The 19,977-nt window shown below is 41.8% G+C and overlaps 1 protein-coding gene across 2 annotated transcripts; it reads right to left on the bottom strand.

Annotated features, from left to right (window-relative positions):
- On the bottom strand, positions 1–18,778 carry LOC129698646 (SOSS complex subunit B2-like). 2 transcript variants are annotated; one of them, XM_055637785.1, is made up of 6 exons: positions 18,101–18,778; positions 17,615–17,753; positions 10,590–10,661; positions 9,070–9,154; positions 8,847–8,910; positions 1–1,522 (listed from the first exon to the last, which is right to left on the bottom strand). In XM_055637785.1, the coding sequence occupies exons 1-6, from the start codon at positions 18,189–18,191 to the stop codon at positions 1,494–1,496; spliced, it is 480 nt and encodes a 159-aa protein (XP_055493760.1). In that variant the 5' UTR covers positions 18,192–18,778; the 3' UTR covers positions 1–1,493. The 2 variants fall into 2 exon arrangements, with proteins under 2 accessions (XP_055493760.1, XP_055493759.1); XM_055637784.1 differs by lacking the exon at positions 1–1,522 and adding an exon at positions 3,946–5,516.
- Between the last annotated feature and the right edge of the window lie 1,199 nt (positions 18,779–19,977).

The raw sequence follows: 19,977 nt of genomic DNA, 5'->3' as shown, positions 1-19,977 counted from the left end.
AAAATGCTGTATTAAGGGAAAACTGAAGGTCGCTGCTAACTCAGTGGTTTAGTTCAGAGATGCAACATGGATCGCCAACCAGCGATCACCCCCGTACACTAACTCGCACTATCCTACACACTAGGGACAATTTACACTTTTTTTTTACATAAGCCAATCAACCTACAAACCTGCACGTCTTTGACGTGTGTGAGGAAATATGTGTGTGAGTGTGTGAGGAAACAGTGAGCACCCGGAGAAAACCCACGCGGTCACAGGGAAGAACGTGCAAACTCCGTACAGACAGCACCCGTACTCAGGATCGAACCCGGGACCCTGGTGCTGTAAGTGGTGTCATAATTCCCTCTCAAGGTAGGTGCAGATTTCTTCATGACTTGTAGTCAGTGAGTCCATTTTGAGACTGGCAAGGCAGGATATTTGGCCAACGAGTCAGGCATCGATGGAGGGAAATGTGCATACGACGTTTCAAGTCGGGACCACTCTTCAGACGTCCATTTCCCTCCGCAGATGCTGCCTGACTCGCTGAGTTCCTCCTGTAGCTTAAGTTTTTTTTAAAAATTGAGTCATAATCATACAGGGTCTTCGGCCCAATTTTCCCACGCCGGACAACATGCCCCATCTACACTAATCCCACCTGCCCGTGCTTGCCCCATCTCCCTCTAAACCTGTTCTATCCATGTACCTATCTAATTGTTTCTAAACCGTTGTGATAATACTCAACTATCTCCTCTGGCAGATTGTCCAATGCACCAACTACTCTTTGTCTAAAAAAAGTTACCCCTCAGGTTCCAATTAAATATTTCCCCTCTCACGTTACATGTCCTCTGATTTTCAATTCCCCTACTCTGGGCAAGATTGTGCATTTATCCAATCTATTTCTCTCGTGATTTTGTACATCTCTACTAGATCACCCCTCATCCTCCTGCGCTCTAAGGAATAAAATCCTCAAGATTCCAGCATCTTGCAGTCTCCATCGTATCATGCCCTGCCCTTTCCTCATTTCCCCAGGAAACTGCACTCCTAATTTTGATCTATTGTTTATGTCCGAATGCAAAACTGTACCCTCAACTGCGGCAGCTCTCCCCCCTCCCCTCCCTTTGATGTGCACATTGATACTTTCCTATCATACCTCAGCACATCGTGGGCTGAAGGGCCTGTTCGTGCTTTGTAGTGTTCCATGCTCTTATGTTCATCCTCTGCCTGTCACCACATTAATGGGACAACAATGGGCAGGTAGTGCGTGTGTGTGTGTGCGCATAAAAATCCAGCATTTTACAAAATAACATGATCATTGAAGTGGACTGTAAAAACATTGCCATCACAAGGGAGCATGAACTGGCAATAAAACCATCAGCCTTGAGTTCGGCTTGTCACATCTTGAACACCAGGTTGAACAGTTGTGTTCTACTTTGAGAATGATGAAGCAGCCTGCCTGCCGATCCATCAAACCAATTTTGGATGAACTGCGCCTCGTGTTTAAGGAATAACGATCGCTAGAGCGATTTCTTAATAGCACGTCCAACTGTAAAGAAGAAAAACACATGTTAAATATTTCACAAAGTGGCACTAATAGTTCATATGCTGGGCACGCAGTGAGGTAGGTGCACATTGCACGCACTGTGGCTCATGCCTTCACTACAGTTCCAATGTTACCCAGAGGAATTACTACTAGGTCTACTCCAATCATCTTATCATGGGGAAAGAAACTAATGAAAATTGGAAAATAAGTCTGCCTTCACCCCGAGCCAGATGTTACCTGACACATCCGCACACCAGAGTGGTGTTTAGGACATTTACAACATTTGCTAATTTTGTTTGAATGCATGTGTTTTGTACGGCCAGTTGGTGTGTCTGAAAATGTGGTCATATTATAATTGTTAGAAATTCATGCATTAATTTGTCTGAAAGTTGCACAAGATGTGCAGTGGCTAGAGAAGGGAGAAACATTTGCTAAATCTCTGGGGCATTGGGGGGGGGGGGGGGGGGGGGGGGGGGGGGGGGGGAGGCAGGAAGAAGAGCAAGAATGGGCAGATGGAAGAAACTTGGTGTCATCTGTATCATTTCAAGGCCAAATTCTCCAATTGCATCCCTTTCCTTCCCCTCCCCTCCAATAGTCCAACAAAGCCATACACTAAAAAGTTACTACACAAACCAAAAATGTGCAAAAATTGAGTTTTCATTTCTTAGAATAAATAGGAACTTGAATGTTTAAACTTGTGCCATGGGCAGTAGAGTCTTCACTAGTTCAGTCCACTTCAAAAGATCAAGTCCAGAAACAAAACAACCAGTCTCCAAATGGCATTAATGAAATTAACACAGAGGGCAGCAGTTTTGGTGGCTCGAGATATCATCTGCTCTAACATGTTCCAGGAGCAAACAAAAGTAATTGTTGCAACTAGTGACAAAAATCAGTTTGGGTATGCAAATCAACACCAGCAGCATTCAAACAGATAAGCAGTGTGGGCTCTGAAACTATCCATCTATGCTGCCCGATTACACTTCAGAAGAATGCCAATAAGAAGGTATTCCAAACCAGCCTTCAGTTCAAGTAACTTTGAGGAGTGCACATTTAGTTTTACATGGCAGAGAAATTGACATTTAATTTTGCAGCAAAATCATTTTGTGCATTGAGGAAAAAACCCATCTCTAAGCTGTACATGTGTTAAGTTTTCCCTGTTGGCCAGGACTTGATACCCACCCAGTGGAAAAGAGATTTCAGCTTTGACAGGAATGTTCTCAGCAGATTGGCCATAGAGAAAAAAAAGGTAACTTAGATGGCCAAATCCTTTGGGAACACAACTGCATGAAGAAATCAGCTGCTGCTGGCATTGCCATGAAGAAATAAGCTGCTGCTGGTATTAAATTGGGACCTTCCCATGCAGATGGGAAAGTCACAGTTTAAGAATAAGGGGTAAGCCATTTAGAACGGATATGAGGAAACACTTTTGCACACAGAGAGTTGTGAGTCTGTGGAATTCTCTGCTCAAAGGGCGGTGGAGGCCGGTTTTCTGGATACTTTCAAGAGAGAGCTAGATAGGGTTCTTGAAGATGGCGGAGTCAGGGGATATGGGGAGAAGGCAGGGACGGGATACTGATTATGGATGATCAGCCATGATCACATTGAATGGCGGTGCTGGCTTGAAGGGCCAAATGGCCTACTCCTGCATCTATTGTCACTCAGGTGAGGCATTAAATACAGGCCTGCCATGTATAAATAGAAAATAAATCTCATCATATCCCCACACAAGCTATTTTGACAACCCCAAATTCACCAATCACAATTCAGGTATTTGGAATTACATCCTTAGAAATACCTGCAATTTCTTAGACACAAGGAACTGCAGATGCCAGTTTACATAAAAAAGTGCTGTAGTAACTCAGCTGCTCAGGCAGCCTCTCTGGAGACCACGGATAGGTGAGATTTTGGGACAGGACTCTTCTTCAGACTAAAGTAGTATTTTCCAGCAAAGTTTAGCATAAGTATCAAGAATCAGGCTAGTACCACAAATTAAAAATGTGCCCATCTACCAAGATGGCAGTTTTTTTGTTTCATACTTGGGGTTTGAATTTTCATTTCTAGTCACTAAACAATTTATGGGAAAATATTGATAGATCTCATTATTTGTAATATTCAGTCTACTAAAATAACACTTTAAAGCTAAATCAATCTCGCTAACTAAAGCTAGATTTTCCATTACATGACTTCAACTTCATTAGCTTCTGCGTGTTCTTCATACGTTTCCTCCAGCCTTATTATGGACTTCCACTATTTGATACCAGTTTTAGGCAAGGATTTGAACATGCTATGTGCAGTGTTAATTGAAGAAGAAGAACAGGCAAACTGTTCGTACTTAATGTTGTCTGTGCATTTTTGCAGATCTAAGTATAATTTGTATCATTTAGTACCATTCCCATCTTTGTTGCAGTGTTTCTCAGCCAATGAAGTATCTTTGAAGCATGGCCACAGTTTTATTGTGGACAAAGAGAGAAGCTGTGGTGATTTCAAACACTCAGACAATGTACATATTGCTTCAATGTAATGTTGGTCAGAACACTGCAAAGACACCATGCTTCTATTCAGTTGGTGATCTATATTCAGTGGAGGCGTTGTTGACCCTAGTTTAACTGAAATATGATATTACTTAACAAAGCAGCATTAAATAAACGAGTACAGAGTGTTAGTTTGCAAACACATAGATCAGGGTTTGAACATTGATTATATTTGTGAATCAAAACAGTATATAGATGAGGAAACCAAGCAGGAAGCAGCTTCTGCAGCTTTGATCTTCAAAGGGTAAATCACAACTACTTTTTCAGCTTTGTATGCATATATACAAATGGCAATCTAAATATATAGATTTGACTTGTGCAACAGCAGCTGCACACATCAGGCAGTAACATTTATTGCTCAATGTTTAAACATCCTTGATATATGCAGAGCCATATGTCAGACTGTGTTGGTGTGTGTATTGCAGCTAAGTGATGTTCAGCTTTCTGAACTGCAACTCGTTGATTTTAAAGAGTTCTTGTAGACATTTGCACTTCATCTACCCCAAGCTCAGGTACACTGGAGCTTCGATGGTAGAGTGGTAGATTTGCATTCTTGTGTGCTTATGTGGACCTTTCCCCAATGCATTTTACAGGCTATTCAATGAATCCTGGCCGGATGCTGCTTTCCAGCCATCTTGGCTTCTTCTGGCACAAGGTGTTACCTGGACAAGTTCAGGGTCATTCACTTCCTCCTCCACTGGATACAAGTTATATCACAACACTGTCAAACCAGCAATAGAGACTATATTAACCCCAAAACTCTTCAATCTGTACAGTTCAATGCCATTAAATTCTCCTCAGTCACCTGCCAATGTTAAATCAATCTGAAAGAATAAATCCTTTCTGTTAATTTAGTGATTCTTACATTCAAGATTCAGGGCATCATCACTCCTGATGACAATATAGGTGACATAACACCCTTCACAGCACACTATTGTAATTTAATTGCATTTTATTGATGTTTTAAACCTAAAATTAACTTGTCCCCCGGCTGCTCTCAACACAAGCACCTCTACTTTTGCAACTCATTTCCAGACCATGAAAGATATGAAGTCCCTCCCGTGCACCTCCGATAGTGCAAGACACTTCAACGGTTAAAGAGTCAGACGTTTTGCAGTTCAAACCCCCACCTCAAAAATGGAGAGTTGAAACAAAAACACACAAACAAGTTATATATATAAAAAAAAATAAAAGTGCATCAAGTGGGCTCAAGTCGGGTGCAGAACTGAACAAGGTTGGATATACAAATGGCACAGGTCATCTTTTGAACACTCTGCGTGGGTCTCTTCCATTGCTAACTGTGGCAGCCGCTGCGGATCCTTGAGCTAGAGTCATCTGTGGTTGAACTACTGGTCCCCGTCCATTGTTCCTTCCACCACCTGAAAGGTTAGGGTTCTGTTGTGGCTGGTGGCTATTGCCTGACGGGGGATGTCCCCCCAGCAATGACGCACTTTGTGGGCCATTTCCTAAACAAAAACGATTGAAACCTTTGACATTAATGTTTTTCTAGATCAAGCAAAATACTGTAGATCAGTACCATTCAAGTCACAAGATTAACAATGGCAAGTTTTAGGTATAAGCCATATATAGTACACATTGCATTCAGTTTTGTCACAAGTCATGCCGACCAATCTTCCATGAAACAAGTCATTTTTAGGGCTAGTTTAACATGAAGTAGTAGCAAGAAAGTGTTCGCTCATTTGCAGAGTAGCTGGCCACATTTAACCCAATGAGATGTGGCGCAAAGCTAACTTGACACAGTTTAAAAACACCGGTGAATAAATTACCTGCCACAGCTCAACTGCTTCAAGTTAAACAAATTGGTGAGGAGCAAACCCAAGATGTTTAAGGGTTGGTTCTCCAAAAAAAGGCCAAAGTAATTAATTGCCATTTATACTGCTGGAGCACAGAAAATTGGAATGTTGAGAGTGAGCAATGCATTGCAAAACATGGTGGTAAAAGTAAAAAGCATGGAATTGAGAGGTCCTTAACTATTAGTATACATTCAATTGCTCTACGCAGACAACAATGTCAATTTAAAAATTGAGCAAACGTATTGTCACCCCAACATTAAAACTTCATTTCTGCTTATGTTTAACAGAAACCCAGTCCAAGGACATTTTACTCCCAACATTCATTTAAGAAATGTTGCTCAACTCTGATTGCTTTGGCATTTTCAAAAATGATTAATCTTGCTATTTCCAGCAATTGCTCAAATCCTTTAAAACAGTGAAATATTGATTTTCTGGAATGTTGTTCCTGAATTCAACCTACTGAGCAGTGAATTTAAGTAGTAGGATCTGGTATTGACTCAAAGATTCAAGTGGTAGGATCCGGTATGAAACCTTAAAATATTTAGCATACATTACCACCACGGAACAGAAATTGTGATGGAATTTCCAGTTAATCCTATTGTGACTTGTGGAAGCCAAAGATAAATAATTTGATTTTGGGCCTTCTGCAAGACTGGAACAACATTCCATATCTACAACTTTTAACTCAAAAATATTAACTGAGTTCCGGAGGCAGAATGCAATGGGGAAAATGAATCAATTAAGAACATTCATCCCATAGAATCAACAATTTTATATCACGTCTTTTCCACATTCTACAGCTTATCAAATATATAGTGTTGACAAAAATGCTGGAGATACTCAGCAGGTGAGGCAGCATCTATGGAGTGAAGGAAATAGACACCTTACGGGTTTCAACCCAAAATGTTACCTATTTCCTTCGTTCCATAGACGCTGCCTCACCCGCTGAGTTTCTCCAGCATTTTTGTCTACCTTCGATTTTCCAGCATCTGCAGTTCTTTCTTAAATAAAAACCATAGCATAGAAATTAGGTGCAGGAGTAGGCCATTCGGCCCTCGAGCCACCGCCATTTTATGATCATGGCTGACATCCAACTCAGTATCCCGTACCTGCCTTTTCCAGCATCCCCTTAGCACAAGGGCCATTCTAACTCCCTCTTAAATATAAATGAACTGGCCTCATTGTTGTTCATTTAAACCTTTGCTTTTTTTAGTTTAGAGATACAGCGCAGATACAGACCCTTTGGCCCACTGGGTCCGTGCCGAACAGCGATCCCCTCACATTAACACCATCCTACACACACTGGGGACAATTCATTTTTAAACATTTACCGCCAATTAACCTACAAGCCAGTACGTCTTTGGAGTGTGGGAGGAACCGAAGGCCTCGGAGAAAACCCACGCAGGTCACGGGGAGAACGCACAAACTCCGCACAGGCAACGCCTGTAGTCGGAATCGAACCGGGGGCTTCAGTGCGGCATTCGCTGTAAGGCAGCAACTTTACCGCTGCACCACCGCGCCCCATTGTGCAAATTGGTCTTCATACAAATGCTGATGACCCAAAATTAATTTAAATCAGAACGCTTTAATGAAGTTTTATCATTTATACTAATTCTTCAGCCCATTTTTTAAATTCCTCCGGGTTTTGCCAGATGCACATTCTCCTTAATAACCAAACCATTCGTAATTCCAAACAATTGCATCCCCATTTAAACTTCTCAGCTGCCAATTTCACCCACGTCTCTCTACACAATTGAAATTTCTCATCCCCAGAAAACCCTGGTTGGTTTCCGTTGGATGTGATGATGGGGAAGTGTAGACAGTAATCCAGCAGAGGGTCGGTATAACTTGTATTGAACATATCTGCTTTGACAATACACCAACTAGTTTACCTTTATCCCTTCAATACAAACAACCCAATTTAGTCGTATAAAAAAAAAGTGGCTCAAACACTTTTGGTCAGCTCCATGCTTCTGCACGAGATATAATTTTGACCTGGACCACCCGTCGGTACTTTTCCTCTCAAGCACAAAAGCAAATACTTGTGCTCTGGAGACTCTGCGCCCCACCCAAGGTTTCCGTGAGGTTCCCGGAGGTTTTTGTCAGTCTCTCTAATGGTCGAAAATGGTTTCCGCTTCTTCTATGTTCCGGCCATTATTTCAAAAAATTCGAAACAGGCCGCGACTAAAAATCGATAATTTTTTAGTTGAAGCCGGTTGCGATGCTAGTTGAAGGTGGTTGCCGGAGGTTGCAGGTAGTGGAAGGTAAGACCTCCCTGGTGGAATAAAACTGGGTGAAAAAAGGGTCTTACCTTCCACTACCTGCAACCTCTGGCAACCACCTACAACTAGCATCGCAACCGGCTTCAACTAACAAATTACCGATTTTTAGGCGCGGCCTGTTTCGAATTTTTTGAAATAATCGCCAGAACATAGAAGAAGCGGAACCCACTTTTGACCATTAGGGAGACTGACAAAAACCTCCGGGAACCTCACGGAAACCTTGGGTGGGACGCAAAGTCTCCAGAGGTTTCCGTTCAGGTTTCCTAAGTGGGACAGGGGCTTAAGGGAGGGTTTATGAAGCCCTTGAGTTTTGTACTACCACCCTCTACTTTAAGAGATGCCAAGGCAATTGTAACACTATCTGCAGAACCCAAATCAAGACAGACAAAGAATTGAAGCAGAGAATGTCTATTAACCGAGTCACCCTAAGCTCAATGCAAGAACAGATCCCTTTCTTGACAGCACAATATCGACAGTGAGCAAAACATCTATTACAGTTAAGCAGATAGAAGATGGAATTGTTTGTTAGTCAGGTCTAAGGACACTTTTCTTTGCTTAACCAAGATGGATAGTTTGGGTGAATGTTTTTGTGCAAACTACGAGCTTTCCTGCAGAAGAGATCCAATACCCAGTCACCAAATGGAATTGACAGCACAACTAAATGAAAGCGAAACAAGATTGATCTGCATTACCAGCTTACCTGTTTGCATTTGTCCATTTGTAGCCAGCTGATTAGAAGAATTGTTTCTATGTTCACTTTGTGCCTTAATAAAACAGTTAAACATCAAATGAAAGGGTGGAACAACAGAAACAATTAGGAATAAAACCTCCACAGTAAAATACAATTAATCGATTATCAATTGGGTTTTTTAAAGTGATGATCATCATAATAACATGATATCAGCTGGCCCGTCAACACTTACAACTTTGTTTGTTTGGTTCATCTGGTTGAGGTAATCTGGATTTGGTTCACTAAAGTTGGGTACTTCTGAATATACCATACAAAATCTAATGGCAAAAAGAAAATGTTAATATGTTACAGATGAAAGTACAAGGACTGGCAATAAGACTAGTTCCTCTCACTTTACTCCATACTGAATAATGAGAATGTTACACAACTGTGCATATGCAAACAGAAATGTCCATCCTTCATAATAATGTGGTATTAGAAGCCAAAGCAATGTTAAAATGCTTCATTTCATATTAAGGTCATGAAAAAAAAGAATCTCCCACTACTGAAACTTGTTCCACAGAAGAAAATAAGTGGATGAGATATCCAAAAACGAGGTAAAATCATATTCTCACAGAAAACCACATTCCGTTATTTATCACTCAGGGTATTGATTTCCAGAGAAAATGGTCAGCCTGCAATGTTTCCCGACACCAGCTGGGGGCAGAGTGATCAAGTGATATTACACAGGTCCGCCAGCAGATGATGCATCTTCAGAAAGGAGGAAGTCAGCCAGCCACAAATGTAGATTTCACAATTGAAGGCAAAATTAGAATCAAAGTCAGGAATTAGTGCTAGGATTATTGCTTTGTGTCTGACACATTTTGTTGTGCAAACAACAATTCCTAAATTTCCAGATTCAACATTTGGTAGTTTCAGGAATTGCAAAAGATGGTGATAAAGAGAGGAACAACTAATATGGAATTAGTATTCACAGCGGTATAAAGCTTTTATGATAGGAAGGATGAGAGACATATTGATTAATGGGTGCTGTTCTACAATGGGCGCAGGAGTAGATGGACTTGGTGGTATTGGTGAACAAAGTATTGGAAGTGGCAAGACTAGTTGATAAAGTGGCTTTGAGGAGGAGTTGGCAAGATTTGTGGTATTTCATATCCCAGGAGGAAACAAAAACTCAGGCCCAAAGAGAGGAGGCAGAAAGTGGTTGTTCTGGTAAAGAGCTAGCATATACATGGGCTGAATGGCCTTCTGTGATGAAGATATAGTGATTCCATGCTTTGTTTTTTCCTTGGGATAAAACTGTACCCATCCAACTTCCTGCTTGTGGCTGTATATTAATATATCCCAGTCCACTGCCTGGGACATTAACTTAAATCTCCTAGGAAATGAACCACTGATCAAGCTAATTTATTTCCGCAAAATATCCTGCCAAAAAAAAAAATCACAGCAACCAGTCATCAGAACAGCCATGGATGCAGATGCGCTGAAACATTCCTTGAAACATTACTCTCATCCCATTTATTCCCCCCTTTTGTGAGTAATACAGAATGTATTAGAATGTGAAACTACAGGAAGCAGACAGCTTCTGACATGTTACCCAAGGGATTATTAAGCAAGTAATAAGACAATTAGATTGAAGTGCACTGCAAGATTAATACTGTTCTCACTATTCTCAAGGGTACACTGGAGCAAGCGCTGGAGTAATGCTCCTGAAACTATTTCCCTGGGAATTCCTTGTTGTGACATACTTACTCTCCAATTTTTTGAAGATCGCCTCCTCTCCCTGTATATAGCGTCAGGCAATTTTTCCACATTGAAGCATAACTGAAAAAGGTCATGGAGCACACACAATGAATTAGTCACAAGATCCTGCACTAAATAAAATGACTGACATTTCTTTTTAAAAAGCATGCGCAGGATCAGTTCAGAAATAGTACTGGGTGAAAAGATTGCACATTCTGACTACTGGCTGCAGTGCATTGAAACCAGCACCAAAACGAGGCATATTATGCTCTCTGTACATCGGTTTATATAAAAGCCATTACCACCTCCTAACACACGATGGCAGGAAAATCTAGTCCAAGGATGTCAAGCAAACAGTGCCTGAGAACAGGCCTGGTTTTTCACTCTTTAAAATCCCCTTCAGAATATACCTCCAGGTGCCACAATGTCGTGGATATTGCCACACTTGAAATTTTGTTGGTGGAGACCAGTAGACTAAATGTCACTGAAAACAGGCAGCAGTTAACAGCATAACTACAAAAGGGTCTTGGAAACATAAGCAGGAAATGAATAGTTCAAATCTAATATAAATTCCTTTCACTTAGGCAGCCCTCGCCTACCCAGAGAGTCAAGAGTGTTTTATTGTCATATGTCCCAGATAGAACTATGAAATTCTTACTTGCAGCAGCACAACAGAATATGTAAACATTGTACACTGTAAATAGCATAATAAACAAGAAAAAAAAGTTCAGTGCTTGTATACACACACACACACACACAGGTCATATATATGCACACACACAAAAAAGACAATAATATTATTCTCCCTGTGGCTGAGCAATACGCCACTGATTAAAAGGCAAGGGGAAATTTAAACAGAAAACTTAGACCTTATTTTAAATTAATCACAAATTCGAGCAAAACAGAGGATGAATTTCAACGGCAACGCAGTGCAAGTGATAGTAGCGAGGACGACTGAAAACTACCACAGGCAGTCAATGGGTTACCATGTAGGTCAAGAGAAGGCTGCAAGTACTGGCAAAGGGAAATATTATTTTTGATATCCAGTGCAGCAAAGAACAGATTAGGACATCTTGTTCCTAGAATCATAGAACACACAATACCTTTAAATAAGCAAAGGAGACGGGTTAAAGGAAATGTATAAACATTTAGGGGAATAAGATACAGGAACAGGTCAAAGCGTAAAGTAAGTATGTTGTTGTGAAATAACTTGCAATAGCTGAGTATGGGCCATGTGCCAAGTTGTCATTTCTATGAAATCTCTCTGTACTTCTCCCCTCAAAAACTATGTGGAGAACAGGCACAGAAGTACCCTTCAGCCATTTGTACATGCTCTTGAGTGACTACACAACTCAAGTGGGTCGAAGCAAGTCCCATCTTGTTGCACACACGTTTAAAGTTCCAAACAAATGCCGTCACATTTGAAATAAGATGACAGAATGAAATTGTCATTTGCCTTATAGCTCTGGAGTTTTAGCCGTGGAGTCAAACCAGGGAAGTTATTGGCACTTCATTTCAGGAAAGTCAAGAGGTTTTTCTTTTGTACTATATATGGTAGATTTGCTGTGTAAACTGCCAAACAGTTAAGTGGTTTGATTTAGAAACCCAATGCCAAACTACAGTGGGAACGAATGACGCAAATAGAATTCCATGCCCAAGGATTGTTAAAAGAAACAAAAATTAGGTCATTGCGACATTGTGATTACATTTGTAGACCAGTGTCTAGAGGCCTGCCCTGTTGATCTGGCGACAAGCTCAAACTCCACCACGACAGCCAGGTTACCAGTAAATCCTCGCATCAGTGACTACAAATTCCCTGATTGTTGCACTGTCTGTCTGGTTTGCGATTACCCCCCAGAAAAGGAAGTCTGCCATCCTTAGCTGCCGGACCCTTATGTGACTCAGAGACCAAGTAACCGGGTTAATTCTTATCTCCTGGCACGTCACTCAGTTCAGGGACCATTAACCAATGCGACTTCAAAACTTACTGCACATTATTGGTGGAGGTAGTATCTATCATTTTACTTTTCGTTGCATGCATTAACTTAAACATTGTCATTCATGAACATTCTCCGCCATCCCCCTAGAGTTAATCTATCCACAATTAGGCCATTAACTCTGATAGAAATACTGGATCCCAGTACAAATCAACAACAATCACTCTCATTTACTACTGACAACAGAACTGTGGAATTGCACTTTAGGACAAACATAATGGTTATTGGCAACTACTTTAATTCCAACTCCCTTCTCATTAAGATAGAATCAATTTACTGCAAAATTAGAAAGGAGCGGCACATTGGTAGAGTTGCTGCCTTACAGCGCCAGAGACCCGGGTTCGATCCTGACCACGGGTGATGTCTGTAAAGTGTTTGTACATTCTCCCTGTGACTGCGTGGGATTTCTCCAGGCGCTCCGGTTTCCTCCCACATTCCGAAAACATACAGGTTTGTAAGACAACTGACTTCTTTAAATTGTCCCTAGTGCGTAAGATACAACTAGTGTACGGGTAATACAGCTGGTTGATACAGACTCGGTGGGCCGAAGGGCCTGCTTCCACGCTGTATCTCTAAACTAAACCAAAACTAAGCTTGGGTGCCAAATGAAGGTCAGCCAGGTGGGTCATAAACGAGAGAACTAAAAATACTATTCATATATTTTAAGACGTAGAAAGTTTCTGCTCTGGAAAGAAAACCCGCTAACTGCGCATGAGAGGCAAATGTGTCACATTGCAAAGTAGCAAAGAGGAAACAATGTGACTTGCAATACTATGCAGCAAGTAACCCACACTCCCACCAATTGACGTCAGGAAGAATCATTTCCTGCCTCCCCATTTGTCTTAGCGTCACGCTAAGACTGGCTTCCTTTGCATTCAGGCCAAGAGTGCAAAAAAAGCAATTCTATTCACCATACTGGGGACTGGGCATAGGAAAACATCTTGTGAATTGGCAAGTCTCCAGCGGGCACAAATGTGACAAGGAAGTCCCTTTCTTGAGGAATCTGACGTGAGCAGTGCATATATTGGCACTAGAACAACGGCTCTAGATGATAGCTCCAGTTTCTGACTGACTGATGTACCTGATTTAATTGAAAGATCATGCAGAAAAACTGGTTCTTCGGCTCACTGAGTCCACGCTGACCATCGATCAGCCGCTCCCTACACAACTTAGAGGCCAATTAACCTACAAGCCTGCACATCTTTGCGGATTGGGAGGAAAACTTAGCTCCCAGACTAAATATATGCTGTCACAGGAAGAACATGCAAGTTCCAGATAGACAACGCCAGAGGTCAGCATCGATCTAGAATATCTGGTTCTGGTGGAGGCAGCAGCTCGACCAGTTGTGCTGCATATTCAAGATAGCGATGGATAAGCCTCCATCCACATGATACAAAGATATGCAATCATAAGCATTACTGTCATACATAGCAAGGGTTGATGCAGGCCCAGCAGCTTGTCCTGCTCAACAATAATGCTCTGTATCACAATAAACATATTTCCCACTGAAACCCAGGTGATTTGAGTAGCAATGAAGAAAAGCAGCAGAGCACAAGGAAGGACCATTAATAGTCAGCAATGCTGTTCAAATGCCAGTGGCTGGGAAAATAGACCAGCGATGCCACCGTCAGTTGCAAAGAGGTTAGTTTAGTGATACAACATGAAACAAGCCCTTCAGTCCACGCCGACCAACAATCACCTCTACACTAGTTCTATCCTATGCCCTGGGAACAATTTATAGAAGCCAATTAACCTACAAATCTGCACATCTTTGGAATGCGAGGGGAAACCGGAGCATCTGGAGAAAAACCCACATGCTCACGGAGAATGTACAAACTCCATACAGGCAGCACCGTTCAATAGTCGGGATGGAACCCGGGTCTCTGCCGCTGTAAGGTAGCAACTCCACTGATGCACTAACAGCCACCCCATATCTAAAAAATAAATAAAAGTGGACTATTGAACTAATCCTATGTAGAAATTTCTCAGAAGTGATGGTTAGTGCCTCTTATCATAATGTAAAAAACCTCAATTTTAATCTGTCAATGCTTTGGTCTGAAGCATCTCGGACCAAAACGTCACCTATTCCTTTTCTCCAGAGATGCTGTCTGACTCGCTGAGTTACTCCAGCTGTTTGTGTATCTTCATTCTCGAAAGTTACACTGTTAAGTTAATTCTAAGGCTGAAATAAGTCAGGGCAGGTATCCATCTTGGATGCACACCATTGGCAACAAGTGTCACTTACAAAAAGCCACTTCCAATGCTGCCAATAAACCAGATCAATTTTGGAAAAAATGTTTGCACCTTCATGTAGCAGCAGATTATCCAATTATACATCCCGATCCTAGTTTGATATTGTAGCACATCATTGGAATGTTATCTCATGGAATCCACTCGATCTATATTGCAACCCATTTAGAGCGGGTTTTTGAAGTTCTTTAAACAATAAATCCTCAATAATAAATGCCAAAATACTATTAATTGCAGAAATCTGAGGATAAACAATACAGCAGACACGCTTTCACTCAACATTTGGAAAGAAAGAATTCCTTAGCATTTTTAAAACAGATTTGCTTTTAGTTATAGATTTTGATATCGTTTTCACATTTCTCCCCGCTGGGCACGTTGACTCAGTGGTTAACTGAAAATCTCCTCTTCACTGCAATGAGATGAGATTGTGTTGTATTCTCAACACAAATGGCAACATGACCTAGCTGTTCTATAAACTGCTGAAGTAGGACCATATAGATGTGAAGCTGAACAACTGTTTTTAGTCCATTTAAGCATAATTCCGAATATCCACCGTTCTAACTCAAGATTTGTACTTTGCCTTTTATGCCTGTCACTGTAAGATGACTTGTAGGGAATAAGAACAAAGGATAGACTCGAAGGAAATGAAATCAGGCTCAAACATTGCGGGAGCCAGAAGGTTTTGGAAGGCAAGATTTGTTTTGGAAGGCACAGAGCATCTCAAGAGGTCAGATTGCAGACTGTCTAGATAGATTAAAGAAAGAAACAAGTAGATCAGTTACAGGAACAGTAAATACATTCAAATACACAAAAGCAGACGAGGCTGGATAAAAATTAGATGGCTTCCATCAAGGCAAGAGTGGAAGCACATCCAGGGCTAGATATCGACAGGCATCAATCAATCAGTATGACAATTAAGGGTCTAGCTTCTAGTCAAAAATAATAGGCAAGGCATGCTGCCTAACCATGTAAATTGGGTAACAAAGTCAAGCTAAGGAACATCACGAATTGTCTATTCCACTGCCTTGCTATTACTTTAAATTCAGTCTATCAACTTGCAATACTGCAAGAACTTGCTGCAGGCAGTTTGAGTTGGTATGTACCATCCAAAATACGCTTGGTGATAATTTAACATGCCAGTATCTCAGGCACAAATAAGCAACAGGTAAGCAAGCTTCTTTACATTGCAATTTTTTTCCATTAAGAGACAAATCCTTACTTCTCCATTGTCTCTTGCTGTCTGATTTAATGCATTCACTGCAAGAGTACAATTATATCTGATTGGTTATGTGTTATCCATTAAAGCTGTAGATGACTCTTTGAACACGTTTTATGACCAGGCACACAAAAATGCTGGAGAAACGCAGCGGGTGCAGCAGCATCAATGGAGCGAAGGAAATAGGTGACGTTTCGGGCCGAAACCCTTCGTCAGACTTCAGTTCAGTCTGAAGAAGGGTTTCGGCCCGAAACGTCACTCTATTTCCTTCGCTCCATAGATGCTGCTGCACCCGCTGAGTTTCTCCAGCATTTTTGTGTACCTTCCATTTTCCAGCATCTGCAGTTCCTTCTTGAACACTTAAAGGGCAACCACTTCTGCACTTTCTTATTCCATAGCTGAAGTAAACCTTCAGATGATCCGCACCAGCACGATTTGGGACTACGAGTCAAAAGTAATGGTGGGGCAGTAAAGTTGTATTTAGCATACATTTTAAATGCATTCCCAAGGGAAAGGAGGAATCGTGCAACACACTTAACGGTGAACACTATTGTAAACACGCTCAATGAGGAAATACCACCCATGCTAACAGGTACTTAATTAAAATAGGTTGCTGATTGCAAATTAAACAAAAGTCTCACATCAATTTAGTTTCTACTTTAGTGCCTGAAGGGATACAGTGAATGGTATTCTGCGTTCCAGCAGTCACATCCCATAGGTACCTCCAGCAATACTGGGGCTCAATTCCAACATCAATGGTGGTGCACCATCTCCTTGAAAAAACAGCAAAGGTCATCCCACTACAGGTGGGTACACATGCAGTAACAATGAGGAAATAGCAATGTATTTTCACACCAAGATGGTGTATGGCTTCAAGAAATTCAAGGGAGAAAAAAAGATTGGGTGAACACATGGAAGCCAAACTAAATTTGAAGGAAGATTTCCTAGGCTATTATTGTTCACTTAGAAGATAACTCCACTATATCAGTGGGTCACTGAATAATTGAACCTAGTTGACTAAACTTACCCCAGTGGCCAGTGCAGGTATAAATCACCTTCAAGAGCTGATTTTTGTGCACTAATCTAGGAATGAATGCTTATGTTAGACCCAGTCTGCCAACTCACATGACCTTTGTAATCAGTTGGAGGAACACAGATCCAGTTGACTGTTCAGCTGTGTGGCCTCAGCTCACAATTGAAGTATTACCAGCCTTTCAGAGAAGACAGTACGAGTAAGTGATGAGTGGCCAAATCCCCATAATTTTCACTAGTATATTTGTTTTACGCCAGGGCTGAATTTTCCACGAGTCGTGTCATTCATGAACATGACTCAACTCCAAACACCTCACCCCATTCCACACTGATGAAGCAACCTTTAATAAGTGGAGGTAGGATGCATTTATGGTGTGGTTGCCATTTTACAAAAAAGCTTCTTTTTTTTTTTGCAGTTTCCGCGGGGTTACGATTGTGACTTTTTAAAAAAAAATTCACATTAGCTCTAAGGAAATTGGCTAGCTGTTATCACTCGAGTTCGCATAATGTCAGCTGCCCGCTGACCATATTCGACGTACCCTCTTGTCAAGCGAATGATATCCCCGGGCTGTATTAGTTCTCCAACCTCATCCCAAACTGAAATTGTGATGCTGCCAGTTTTATCAGCTACTTTGCACGATCTCACTTCATGTCCATCTTTAGTTTTGGTAACTCGACCTGCACAGAGTGAATAAAAAACAAACCATCATTAGTTCCAGCATCGCACATTGACAAATCTGCAGAGAAGTGCAGTGAACTACACCAGAAGCTAAACTCACAATTAAAAGAAAACTGAAGATGTCGCTTTGACAAGAAACTGACCTGCGCCTCACTGGCACTTTAAACATGTGCTTTTAAACTGCCTTGGGTTACTTTCAAGTAACTTTTTAAAAAACCCCATAACCATGATGTATTGGGTCTTTAAAGAAACTTCCATTATATTTGATTTTGTCATTATTCAAAACGATTTTTTTTTAAAGAACTTACTCTCGTTTCAGGGCTGGAAGAGCCCCTACCTAACTTACCTATTTCCAGAACAATAAAGATGACATTTAAATTTTTCATTCCTGGTTTAATGTCTTTTACAAATGCGTATGTGTCGTTGGCCATGCTCATGGTGCTGGGGTAAAATTTCGGACGGGTACAGCAAAACAACGCATCACTTGGGAGAGGGAGCGAGCGGGGACGCCGGGCGAGCTGGCCGAAGCCCCCGGCTCGCTGAGCAGCGCAGGCGGCGGCTGTTGCTGCTGCTAGGCGCTACCGCCACTGCTGCCTCGCCTCTCACAGCAGAGAGAGAAACAAAACTTCCGCAGATTAACAGTCCCCTTTGGTGACAAATCCACTTAATGTTTCCCCCTCCCCCCCTTTGACTCTCAACCCAGTGACTTCCGAAAGAAAAAATCTAAAGTCAGAGATTTTGTATTTTTGAAAACGAACACTAAACCTCTCGCTGCTTTTTTTCCCCCATTAACTCCCACGCTAAGATTTGTTTTTTTTTTTTGCAGTGATGGATCAAACTCGCCCACAAATGTGTATTGCACACTTCAGACTCTCTTCTCCAGACTGGCGAAAAAAAAGCCTTATTTTTAATTAACTGGTTAACGTCAGGGTTAATCCCCGTAGTCGTAATTAGAATGGGGGGTTATTGAGTGCCCGGTTCCCTACTGGCCGCAGCCTAATGTCTCTCTCTGCTGAACTCTCGCACTCACACACAAAAGCCCACACTACGCAAACATGCGCTCGCAACGCCTTTTATAGCCCTCTGCGCTTCTTTGCGGCAGTCGTGAAGCTGCATCCACGTCCCCACCTCCTCCCACCCTGGTCCCTCCTCCCTTTTTCAACATTCAGAAATGTTATGCTCCATCAGAAAATATCCTGGCATAGAGCCCGAGCTGCGTGATTTTTTTTTAAAGCATTTTATTTGAAGACATAAAGGCACTTTGAGAAATGAATGTTGTTGCTCGCCTCCTCTGAGAGAGAATGAGGATTGTATCTTGTATCAACTGTAGCAATTTGCGTGGAAGCCGAGTCGCTGATAGGCGACTCAATGTCCGCATGTTCCAACCCATTGTCGCCGGGTTCCAGGGGCTTAACCCGTCGCTGGCGTTTGGAGACCCGTGGCCACTCCTCGTCAGAGACCCTGAATACACAGTTTTACTGCCCTGTGCCAAATGTTGCATTGCATGTGCGGGAAGGAACTGCAGATGCTGGTTTAAAACGAAGAAGCTAGAGTAACTCAGGCGGCATCTCTGGCGAGAAGGAACGGGTGATATTTCGGGTCTGAAGAAGGGTCTCGACCCGAAACGTCACCCATTTCTTCTCTCCAGAGATGCCTGTCTGTGCCGCTGAGTTACGCCAGCATTTTGTGTCTTATCTTCGGTTGCAGTGCCTGTGACTGCTGGGACCATTTTCGTTGAGATTTGCAGTCCCCCAGCTCGACAAAGGCCTTCTCTGCACCGTCATCAGATTTAAAAAATATATCTCTTCTGACTTACACTTTTAATTCTTTTTACATCATTTATCAGGGTCGTTAGCTTTTACCACCACAGTAGGTAGTAAATCTGGATAGTTGTTGAATCCACAGAACAAAAGAAAAGATCAAATCGCTGAGGCTGGTAATATTATTTTTGCTTCCTGTAGTTCATTACATTTTCTTTCATAGAAACAGAAAATAGGTGCAGGAGTAGGCCATTCGACCCTTCGAGCCTGCACCGCCATTCAATATGACCATGGCTGATCATCCAACTCTATCCTGTACCTGCCTTCTCTCCATACCCCCTGATCCCTTTAGCCACAAGGGCCACATCTAGCTCCCTCATAAATATAGCCAATGAACTGGCCTCAACTACCTTCTGTGGCAGAGTTCCAAAGATTTACTACTCTCTGTGAAAAATGTTTTTCT

The sequence above is a fragment of the Leucoraja erinacea genome, chromosome 7, assembly GCF_028641065.1.
Source record: "Leucoraja erinacea ecotype New England chromosome 7, Leri_hhj_1, whole genome shotgun sequence".
Classification (NCBI taxonomy): Eukaryota; Metazoa; Chordata; class Chondrichthyes; order Rajiformes; family Rajidae; genus Leucoraja; species Leucoraja erinaceus.
The sequence above is the reverse complement of the archived record's forward strand: the minus strand, read 5'-3'. Positions and strand labels throughout refer to the sequence as shown.